The sequence below is a fragment of the Alternaria atra genome (assembly GCF_907166805.1).
Source record: "Alternaria atra isolate CS162 genome assembly, contig: 21, whole genome shotgun sequence".
In the NCBI taxonomy this organism is placed as follows: Eukaryota; Fungi; Ascomycota; class Dothideomycetes; order Pleosporales; family Pleosporaceae; genus Alternaria; species Alternaria atra.
The window spans coordinates 5,630,058-5,641,226 of NW_025091319.1; the positions used below are offsets into that span (position 1 = coordinate 5,630,058).

Here is an 11,169-nt window from a genome sequence, read left to right on the forward strand (position 1 = left end):
ATGTTGAATTGATGTTCTCGAACGACATTATATCCATCAAAAAATGGGGTGCCGTCTAGACAAATGGGCACAGCACTCTCTCTCTGTTCCACAGAACACTTTACACAGTGATCGAAATTTCGACTGTCCCGTATACCATGTGACTGGGTGCTATAGTCCCCTCTACATGCCGTCGTTGACCTGTACCCCGCCGGGTAGGCTTTCTAGCCCTGTCCAATCGATTAGCGCGATACCTTTCATGTCCAGAAGAACGCTTACAATCATAGCCATCAACATCCTCTACCACCGTCTGCGGAATACTACAACTCATCGCATCTTCATCGCTCTGTCTCTCCAACTCGGTACAGTGATCGTTACTGCACCGTGCATTAAGCGCCCTCTGCAACGCATCGCCCTTCCAACCGAACATATAATCACCGTGGTTACCATGACCAGTCCTACAGCCCAGCGTCAGCATGACAAGGACCTTCCTAGCGTTCCAGTGGGAAAGGAAAAACTTACGCGTCACCCATACTGAACACCAAAGGTTGTGTGCCTTCCTCGCCCCATAGCTCTTTCTGGTTGAACGGCTTTGTATCGAACATGACCTCATACATGACCTGCGGCAGCATAACTGGGTATCCTACCGGACACTTACCCCTCTGCTGCTCGGGCGTATACGGATGTGTTGCCAAGGGCGCAACGTAAGGCTCATACGGGATTTCTGCATATGCAACGTGGCTCTGGTGGTCTGGGCTATCGAGGTTCACGCCGTCCCAGCAAGTGGGAAAGGTGACTTGAGTGCGGATACCACCTTCACACATACGATTGGGGAGGAAGGTCGTATCTTCTTCTGTGCAGGGAGCGCCGCCAAAGGGTTTCGCGTCTTTGTAGATGCAACGGTGGCAAATGCCGCGGGATTCGCCCGTGGTGTTGCGAAGTAGAGGGTTGCCGGCGAGCATGCGAAAGCCCTGTTGCCATGTTAGTGACGCGGTATAGATCAGACGAGGGTTTCTGGCTCTTTATATCAATAACAAGGGCAGACGAACAGGTTTGAAGGCGGTCACGTTGCTGACACCATCATATGGAGGTATGTAGTACACGGTCATACCACCTCTCTGGTTCAGTCCACCGTTCGGAAACTGTTGAACGCGTTTATAAGTTCCGTTCTGTGCGCGGAAATATAACGCTGCAGTCCAATAGTTGCTACACTCTGTCAGCCCTTACTTCGCTAGACTTGTATGCTTCACATCGTCATCAAACGCTTTTGCCGCATACCTGAAGTCTTCGCTGAATGTGCACGTAGTACAGGTACTCTTCTCGACCATATCATATTCCAATGGCTTCATCTCCGGTTGGAAACTGTTTCCCCCGACGATCTGGTGCGTGTGTGGACTCCCCACGACTCCAGGGTTAACCAAAGGATCTAATCGCTCGACTGTGAGTTGCGAGCATGCGAAGCGCATCATCGCTGCGCCCCGGCTGACATTCTGAGCGTTTGCTGCGCTTGCGAGCGCAAAAGCTGTGAGTTTTAGGTATTTCATAGTGTAATGACGAGGTCGTAGGTTTCTTCTAGGAAAAACGAATGCGAGCAGTGTTGTTTACGCAAGATGTATGTCTACATATGGCCGAGTATGCCTGGCGATGTGGGGCATACAAGTGCCGTCTCCAAGCATTTCTCTATAGACGATCGTCCTCCTAGGATTCCTTTGCAGTGGTTGTTGGGATGTCGCTCCATCTAGGTGAGTGGTGTAAAGTGCATTCACAAATTGAGCGACAAGGGGTCTGACCAATCATGTGACCGACGCATGATAGCATCAAAGGATGTCGAAGAATAGGCTAGCATTAAGGTCTGCGATTGCGGATAGTGGAAGCTGAACTTCTTGTAGTAAAGGAAGCTGTACGTTTTGTCCGAGTAGATTAAAATTGCAATAAATGACCGATAGAGAGAAAGCCGTCAGTATTGGATAAGACATGTTGTGTAAGAGATTGGTTCTACCCAAAAGGCAACCGCAACCTCAGCGAAGAATATCCAAGACGCTTACCTTTTTCTTGAGATCAACAAACGGATCTGTCCAGGCTGGAGTACCGTCCTTGAAAGGACGAAACCGCTCAACCTCAATCCGCGGGATTTCTCCACCCTCCTTAACCCACAGCCACCTTCTATAGTCCCTGACTTCCTGCGGCGAAAGACTACTGCTGTGTATATAAGGCTCCCAGTCATTGGGTGGGCACCAGTTCGGATCTTCGATCTCGAAGAAGATGGCTGTGATCTGGTAGATCGGCTCGCCTTCATCATCCTCACCGATACGAATCTTTTCCTCACGGTGATTCGTCGCGCTCATGGGAATGTCGCGCTTCATAACCTTTTCCCATGGCTCCTCATATACGTTAAAGTGTTCGAAGTCAAGATCGGGTGGTGTCCAATCAGTGAGTTGGTACCCTGGATGAGACGGATATCGACCGTTTTCGTCCAAGGTATCGATCTCGTAGTAGGCTGGGTTCAGGTAATATGACCTCTTTCCAGACCTGAGATTCAATGGCCCTTTAACATAGGCATCTACGGAGCGAACACGGGGCCAATCCCAATCCGGCTTTTCAATCACCATGCGCTCAAAGTCGAAAGTGAAAGCGTCGTGGCTAGCGCGATCTTCGATTTTGTATTCCACGTCTTTAAAAAGCACTTTGACTATCTTGGAGTCATTGAAGTTTTCGGGGATGAGTCTCGGTGACTCCGGTCTGGAGCGGAAGCACTCAGATCCGTAGCCAACGTGGTTGTGGTACTTGGCGCAGAAATCTTGGAGACTTCCATTTTCTTGACCAAGGTTCTCATACCTGGCTCTTCCGGGTGCAACGATTTCCTTTGGGTCCATCGGCCTGAACTTTCTACCTTCATGAAAGAACTTCTCGAGAACGTTACACTGCTTGAAGCCTGGACCATTGATGCACGCTTTCCATTCTTTCGTAAAATTAGCATCGAGCATACGTCTTTGTTCCTCGATGGTGTCCTCTACGGTATCCTTCCAACGGTAAAGGATCTCTAGCACCAACTTCCGAATGGGGTCATCCTGCTCGGTATGCTCCCAAAGGAGGTTGATATCGTCGACATCAAAGCTCAGGGTGCGTACAGTTTTGTCGCAGTCTTGCATGGTGACTCGGTCTTCTTCGTGTCTGTTGGCGAGCTCATTCTCTCGCCTAAAGGACTGGATAATCTCGTCGAGAATCATGTCGCTGACCCCTGTAGTACCCACCTCTTGGGAGAGCCTATATGTTTCGAAGAGACCACTCATCGTGATAGATGGTGTACCGTTATCGAGGTGCATGTAGCTGTCCCCGTTCCAAGGCTCTAGGCAGTACAAGCGCCTCGGAAGAGTGTGACGAAGCCCTCGGAAGACAGAAGTGTACCACCGATCGAAGCTGTCCAGAGAGTACCGGAAGAAGTGCTGTTCCTGGACTGACAATCGGTCCATGACCTCTTTTGTGATGAAGCGATTGATGCCGCCTTTGCGCCCAGGTGGAAAGACTACAAGTTGAACAGCCTCGCCGCCATATTCTAGTGGATTGCAGGCCACTATCCTCTTCTTAGCGGCACGTGCTTGGCCTAATCCTTTGAGAATCGGGTTCAACTCGTTGTGCAGGGGTACATCATAATCTTTAAGCCCAAGCGAGCTTTCGGGGAAGTAAACGCCTGTGAGCTTGAAGATCGCTTTGTTAGCTGCCATGAAACGTTTTCGTCCTCCCTCTTGACTAACGGTACGTTTTTTTCCGTCCTCCGCCGAAAGGAGTCCGATATTTTCAGCGACCTTCTCCCAGGCAACTGGCTGCTTGTCCCATGGCCGGCGCAACTCATAGGCTTGTCGGCATAATCTCTTATACTCAACGTTTGGGTGCTTAATCTCGACTTTTGACCAGTCTATCGGACATGCCTGTTGATTTTCATACGGTGGCGTCGGCGCTGCAAAATTGTGATGCCATGGTGCAATGGGCGGATGAGGCGTTGGATTAAAGACTGCGAAGGTTAGTTGGATTTTTTTCATAAGAAGGATAGAAAGGCATACTATTCGAAGCGCGCAGTCGGCGCTCTTCAGCATCCACGTCCGCATCGTCATCATTTCCAATCTCCTGACTAGCGTTCTTTGCTTTGGCCGTTTGAGCTCGCGGCTCTTCCTGCGACGCTATCGGGTTTTGTGCAGGCGCATCCTCTATCGCCAAATACGTTTCACCTACAGCTGGAGCATTGGCAGGGCTGTTTACACCAGAAGGTGCATTAGGCTTAGACCCTGGAGTTGCATTGCTCTTAGCATGGGTAGTCTTCTGGCGCTTTGCGAGTTTCTTCTGGGTCTCCGTTTGGTCTGCAAGAGGAGTGCGGCTCTCGATAGGTTGGTTTGAAGCCAACTTGCTGTGCTGTGCGATTCTAGGATCATCTTCGGAGGTTTGCTCCGATGCGTGAGCTTTGCTTTTCTTGCTGGAGGACTCAGTCATTAGTGATAAAGGACGTAACGGGGCGCTGAATCTGACACAAAGTGGTATAAGGCCGAGGAGTCTGTTCGATGTCAAGAACCACGCAAGTAGATTGTGCAGAAGCGTGACTGTGGTAGCCTCAAATGTAAAGGAGCGTGGAAGGAAATGTTGTGGGGGTTTATATGCAGCAGTAGAAGAGTAGTAGGAGAGCAGTGGTCAGGCTCCAGCGAATACTGCACGCAAGCCGCACTGACCTCATGATTCCTATTGATAGAGTGAGTTTTGGGGCGAGCGACTTCAGTGAAAGCGTTCCATGCCGATGGCGAATAATCAGTCAAATATACCATGAGAATCTGTAGCGAGGAGTGGGATAAGAGGATGACACAGCAGCGGAGATGACATGGATGGAGGAAGAGAGTGCGATACTGTCGAGCCCTTGAGATATACATAGAAAAGGAGAACGTAGGCGAAAATATGTATAGCTGCAGAAGTCAAAATACATGGAATGTATCGCAAGAGACCTTGTTGGCGACACATTAGCAGGTGCGGCTCTAGAAAGGCATCAGCAAGAAAAACGTACTTGCGAAGAAGGAAAGGCGATATCATACTACAAGTATCCATTCTGAGGGGAGCTCGCTCCTATATGCCTCGTCGCAAACGAATTTTGCAAACTTGGTAATCAACACTTTCCAGGTTTGTACATCTCTTCCGGTAAATCCAAGTGCCTACGTCTTCGCAATCAGCAAGCATGCAATCGCAACCAAACCATAGAGCAAAACTCTTGTGCGAGGAACAAAGTTGTTGAGGGCAGTTTGCTTCCAACATCGAGACACCAAGTGGCTGATCTATGTTCGCCTTCGCTGTGGTTCCGTCTTCTTCAATATGCTGTGGTATATCATCCCGGAAGCTAGTCCGCTATAGCGCGAGATGTTCTTGTGCTTTGCAAGTACGATATGCGATCTAGCACGGAGGCAACTGCTATGTAGACGGCACCATGAGTTTGACGGGTTGGAAAGAGAGGCAAAGCTTGAAGTCAGGCGGTTGGCAAGTAGGAAGCATAAGTGAGTAGTCTGCGCGTCAGATGTCTTAGCCATGACTAACAGCTTTCACTGCTGGACGGACGGGCATCTCAAGACAGCACACTACAAGGAAGACGTCGAATATATACTGACTTGCAGACAGCTGCATACATTAAAGTTGCATAAAAACTCCTTATCTACATCAAACATGATAGTTGATACACTACTGCAGCATACCCTCTAAGCTCTCTCCCAGAATCTCCTCCATACCATTCTTCCACCTCTGGCACTCCCTTTCTACGATCTCATCGTCATCTTCCATGAGCTCACTAATAAAAGGCAGCATCTCAGGAAGCAAGCCCAGCCATTCCTCTCCTAGTCTCCTTGTCAAGCTTTGCTCACACAGTACTGTTGCGAGTCGGGTGTTCCTATCATCGCTCCTCATGTTCTTCAGAAGTATGCTGTTCATCTCCCGATGGTTCTCCATGGAGGATGCAGATGCGACGGCGAGTTCGGTGATGGTGGGGATGACATTGTTCGTATTGTTTTCTGGAGTAGACGTCGATGCGGATGGAAGGTTGAGCAGGGACAACAGAGGTGGCATAATGGTTCCGAAGTGGGATGGCGCTTGCCAGAAACCGTCTTGGTCATGTTGGAATGTCTTTTGAAGGGCGGCAAGAACAGCACTGCGTGTGGTAACCTCTGAGTCATCCTTCGCAAGTTCAGTAAGCATCTTCGCGGCATGTTCGATGATATAGCTTGAGTAGCTTGTTACAAGAGACTGCATGTATGTTAGTGATAGTTCATTGTCATAAGATAGATTGTTAGGTACCTTGAACTTGTCGAAGAAGGCGGCGAGGAACCTGTAGAAGGTGATGGCCCGTTGAGGCTTGGCAGACATGGGGCCTTCCTGGTCTACGAGCTGCACGAAGAAGGGGCGGAACGTAGCGTCGCTAAGCTTCAATACCATAGCGATAACTGAATCAGTAAGAGTGGTTTCCAGCTGTTCAATCTCCTCATCGTCAACCTCAACGGTGGCAGACTGGACAGTCTCACGTAGGCGGAAAGTCTGCAGAAGTAGGCTGAAGAGCGGCGGGCTCGCTTTGACAAGCTTAGCTTTAGTCTGAGTGTTGACAGTCGCGCGCAGAAGCTCAAGCTGCTCAAGCGAGGCATCGAATCCTTGGGAAGCGGCATTCGGCCATGTGGACTTAATAGCAGCGAAGACCTCCTGGGCTCCAAGATGCTCAGCGATGCTCTGAAAGAAACTGCTGCGGCTTTCGTCGCAAGTCTGTTCCAGGTCGGCAGCAGCGGAGCGCTGGCACAGACGAAGGGCAGTCTCCAGGTAGTCGCGCGAGAACATGTATCCCAACCGTTCAACGATGTTTGAAAGGATGGTGAACACAGCGTTGTGCAGACCGGTCTTCTCTTCTTCGATAGCGTGCGACAGGTACTCGAACGCTGTTGGCAAAACGGTAGGAAGAAGCGAGATGGCTTCATCCTCGAGAACATCAACAACAGACGTGAGGCAGAGAAGAGAGAGAATGCGGAGGCGATCGTCGCTGCTAGATAGTGACTGTGATCCGGAGATGATTTGTGCCACTGATACAACAGCAGATACGTCCTTCTTTCCGAAGCGCTCGATGATGCGGTCAATGCAGCTAACAGACACCATCTTGACATCTATCTCAGATGATTGTTCCAGAAGGTCCTGGACACTGGGCAAGAAAGCGATCAGGGCCTCCACAGATTTGCGATCGTTCTGCTTGGCGGTGCCAGCGCGCAGCTCGACCGCCTTCACGGCAGCTACTTGCACATGAGAGTCTGTGCTCGAGAGCAGTAGCTGTGCCGATTTGATGAGATCGGTCGATGGTAAGAGGTCCAGGCAGCTGGCGAGGACACGGCTGCAACCCGCGTAAGTCTTGGGGTTTGCTGCCAGTTTCTTTGATAACTGGATAGTGGTTTCGACAATGCTTGCAAAGATCTTGCGCGGCCGTTCCGGATCATCCTTCTTTCTGTACGCTCTAGTAACGTGTGCCTTTACCTTGTCATCGAGCGCAAGATCTGTCAAACACGACAGCATGCTCTGGATTGATAGATCGAACTTGTTGTCTTTGATCTTCTCCTTAAGGCCGAACAGTGTCTCTGAAACCTGGGGCTTCGGCCCCACTGCATCAGTGAGTAGGTCGAGGTAACCCTTGAAGGTGACGAGAGTGTGTACAGGTTCAAAGTGAAGCAGCAAGTCGGCGCAGAATCTTCGCTGTTCTTTGCTATGATAGCGATCGGCAAGTAACGCCACAATAGCTGGAAGCGAGTCTTCGGGGCCTAGCGTACGGGCGAGCTCGGTGAACAGCTTCATCCTCCTGTGTAGAGGAATATGTTCAAAGGCAGCAGTGAAACTGAGCAACAGATCGGACACGCCAGCGATAAAGTCCCTGTGCTTCGAGCGGAGAGAGGCAGCCAGTTGGGGTACGACGCGGGAGATGGTCTTATCGACGACCTGGGCAGAATAGTCGTCATGTTGGCGAAGCAGAGTAGATCCTATGAAGGTGAAGATAGGCATGAGGTTGTGAAGGATGAGATCAGGTACCCATGATGCGAGGTTGGAAATGAGGAGTAGAGCGCTGTTCTGAACTTGAGGGCTGCTGGAGTGTCGAATGCAGTCGATGAGTAGATCCGCTCGTACTGCCGATTGGTAGTCGGCGGTGTCTGCCTGTTCCTTCAAAGTGTTCACAATAGGGCTAAGTGAGCCCAAAATGATGCTTTGAAGATACACTAGCTCAGATCCAGACTGTTGCTTGAGTGGTTGTAGCTCCGCGAAAATACCAAAGAGGTGCTTGAACAGCGGTGGGTGCTGTCCGGGGTTGGATCCTTCAACCAACTCAAGGACCAATGTGAGCTTTCGGAGCAGTCGCTGAACATCATCTTGAGATGAAAGCTCTACACGAGCCATCTCACTTCGGCTTGTTCGTCTCCTCTTCGCGGCAGGTGGTCCTCCAGGCATCGCTGTAGGTGATGGAATGCTTTCCAAGAAACTAACCAGAATGGCGGAATCGAGATCGACGTTGCGTAGTATCTCGACGGACTGCTCTCTGCAAAGCTTGTCGAAAGAGTTGTTACTTTCACTAGTAGATAAGCCGAGCATACACTGAGCCAGCGCGTGTCTGGCTTCAGACCTGAATGACGACCATGAGGTATGGATACGCTCAAAGGCAGCACTGACTAGAATTTCGCGGTCCTTGTTAAGTGTTCCGGAGATTATGTCCTGTAGCAGCTGAGCGCTCTTCGCCTCCCTAGGCATCGTCGCAGTAATGTGAGCGCGCTCCACCTCATCAAGCGAAAAGCCTTCGATGTTGCAGTTAGCAGTCACGGTGGCAGTTGGGAGACTAGACCATTCGGTCAGTAAAGGAATCACGGTATTGTTGCGAACGTTATCGGAGACTTTGCCGCGTATGTTTGCGATCGGTAGAAGACTAAGTCGGACTCCCAATACTGGCGTAAGGCTGGCGTGGCTTGCGAAGAACCCTAGGATTGAAGTTCTCGTTTGCATCTTGAAAGTGTTTTTGGCGTGATTCTTTAATTGTGTCCCTTCCAGGACATCGCGAAGCGCAGGAATAATGAACTTTGAGTCCATGACGCATTCTTCCAGGATCGGCTGCAGCATTGACGAAACGAACACAAGCACATCCTCAGGCTTAAGCTCTGAAATGCTCTTCGATTCTTTCCCATAGAGATCGGACTTTCCCCAGGTTTGCGCCTTCGACTTCGCGGAGGCCTTTCGTGCCAAGGATCCGACGCAGGCAGCTGCTGAACGTCGAATGAGTGGGGATGGGTCAGCAAGAGCGTGAATAAGGTATGGCAAGATGTTCTGCAGGACGTGTGCAGCCTCAAGTTTTTCGAACGATGATGCGGCTGCACGAAGGGCGGCAACACGGACGGCGACCGGTCGGATGCTACTCCAGACGCGAGCGAGGAATGAGAGGTAGATTGGTTGCTTGAGTGCGGACTCTTGCTGTAATGCTTCTGAAACGAGGAACTGCCGAGTCTGCTTCGTGACTACAGCCTGCTCGAAAACATCGGCGGCTTGTGCAAAATCGTTTCCTGACTTGGCATCGAAAAAGCTCTTGGTGGTGATCTCCGGCAACTGTACGAGAGGCTTTTCGGTTGTATCCTCGTCTGCATCTAACATCTCTTCGTCTGAGTCCTCATCCGGAATATCTGCGATATCAAATGTTTGGCCAACAGTAAGTCCCAACGACTCCAAATCGACATTGTTCTGTTTCGCGACTCCCTGCAGTATGCTTTGTAGCTCTTTCGATTCGGCCATCTTAGTAGCGAGCTGAAGTAGTTCTCCGTGCTCTTCAGAACCCGGCGCACTATCACGAAGGAGTTGGACCAATGCCGATAATACCATCTGGATGTATGACGTGGTGAGTAGGCCAGATGCGATCAATTCGCTGAAAAGTTCGTGGTTCTCGTGGGAGCTATCGCTGAGCGCACCAAGAGCACAGCCCAGCACAAGTCGATCGACCTGACATTGCTGTGATAGCGCCGTCAACTTCTGCACGAGCTGAGGGACCTTGAGTACTTTTCTTGATACTTTGGCTGGGATTTGCGCTGTTGAGCGCTCCACAGCAATAATGGCCAGACATGCGAGGCATGACTGAAGAGAAGTTTCATCGTATGCTACGACGACAGCCTCCATCAGCCCATCCAGGACCTTGTCTCCAACCTTCGCCTGGTTCACCATCATGATGACTATGGCGTAGCAGGCCAGAACCGTGTCAGCTCCGTGCTTGGCCCGCATACAGCTGTTGAGAACCGGGAGCAATTCCAGCACCAATTTCTCGGTTCCTTGATCCTGGAGATCCTTCCTGCCAGAGCTTGCGTTGCTCACTATACCGTATATAGCTTCGACCGTGATTCCCGACCAGAAGGACAGCATATGCGAGGCCTGGTGGCCCGCTTCCACAACCTTGGCCACATATGATTGATAGGCGTTGAAGAACTGTGAGGTATTGATGGCTGTGTACGCGATTGTCCGCTGAGGTACGTTTGTTGGCGCCTGAATGTAGGGAAAGAGGAAGCGGATGGCGTGCGTTGGTTGTGCGGGCAAGATGGAGAGCAGCGCAAGGAACTGTGGTGTGTTGTGGTAGGGTAGGTAAGTGAATACAAGAGTTTCAGTGTTGTACTCGTGGATGCTGGCTTCTTGTTAGCCTCGATCGTCTGAGAAGCCAATGGAGGCCTTCAAGTGTGTCGACTCACCGGAATCTTCTCACCAGCCACTCGAGGGCCTTTTCAGCCGGCTTCAACAGTAGCCTTGGTCCAACCAGCGTGATGAATGCTTCGAGTACTGTGTTCAATTTGGTGTTTTCATCCTTGGTCATCTGAGTGCGATCTTCCGCCTTGCTCTGCTCGCTGAACAGATTCTTAGAGAAGCGCAAAAACCTCGGATCCAATGCGCAAAGATCCTTGTAGCCGTCATAGCAGATTAGATAGACAGTCTCGAAGGATTGTGATGCGGCGATTTTGGAATCGAATAGTAGCGATTTGCCATGCGCCGACTTCTGCGCGCGCAGATCGAGCTGGTGGGTGCTCGAAGCCGCGATGGACGCGAGCTGTTTCTGAAGCGCCGTCGCCATTTTGGTGAGTTTTCGCTATCGTAACAGGCTTTACGGTGTATTTCGGGTAATGCGATGAGCCATCAGACGCA

General features: G+C 50.7%; 2 protein-coding genes across 2 annotated transcripts; both read right to left on the reverse strand.

The window, feature by feature from the left end:
* Positions 1–162: 162 nt before the first annotated feature.
* On the reverse strand, positions 163–4,461 carry ALTATR162_LOCUS2304 (uncharacterized protein; the record flags this gene model as incomplete). Its single annotated transcript, XM_043309908.1, has 5 exons — positions 163–209; positions 259–437; positions 502–950; positions 2,025–3,988; positions 4,038–4,461. 5 exons carry the CDS (start codon positions 4,459–4,461, stop codon positions 163–165), a joined length of 3,063 nt encoding a protein of 1,020 aa, XP_043165843.1.
* Positions 4,462–5,682: 1,221 nt separating this feature from the next.
* ALTATR162_LOCUS2305 (uncharacterized protein) lies at positions 5,683–11,098 on the reverse strand (the record flags this gene model as incomplete). Its single annotated transcript, XM_043309909.1, has 3 exons — positions 5,683–6,240; positions 6,292–10,657; positions 10,722–11,098. The coding sequence occupies 3 exons, from the start codon at positions 11,096–11,098 to the stop codon at positions 5,683–5,685; spliced, it is 5,301 nt and encodes a 1,766-aa protein (XP_043165844.1).
* Between the last annotated feature and the right edge of the window lie 71 nt (positions 11,099–11,169).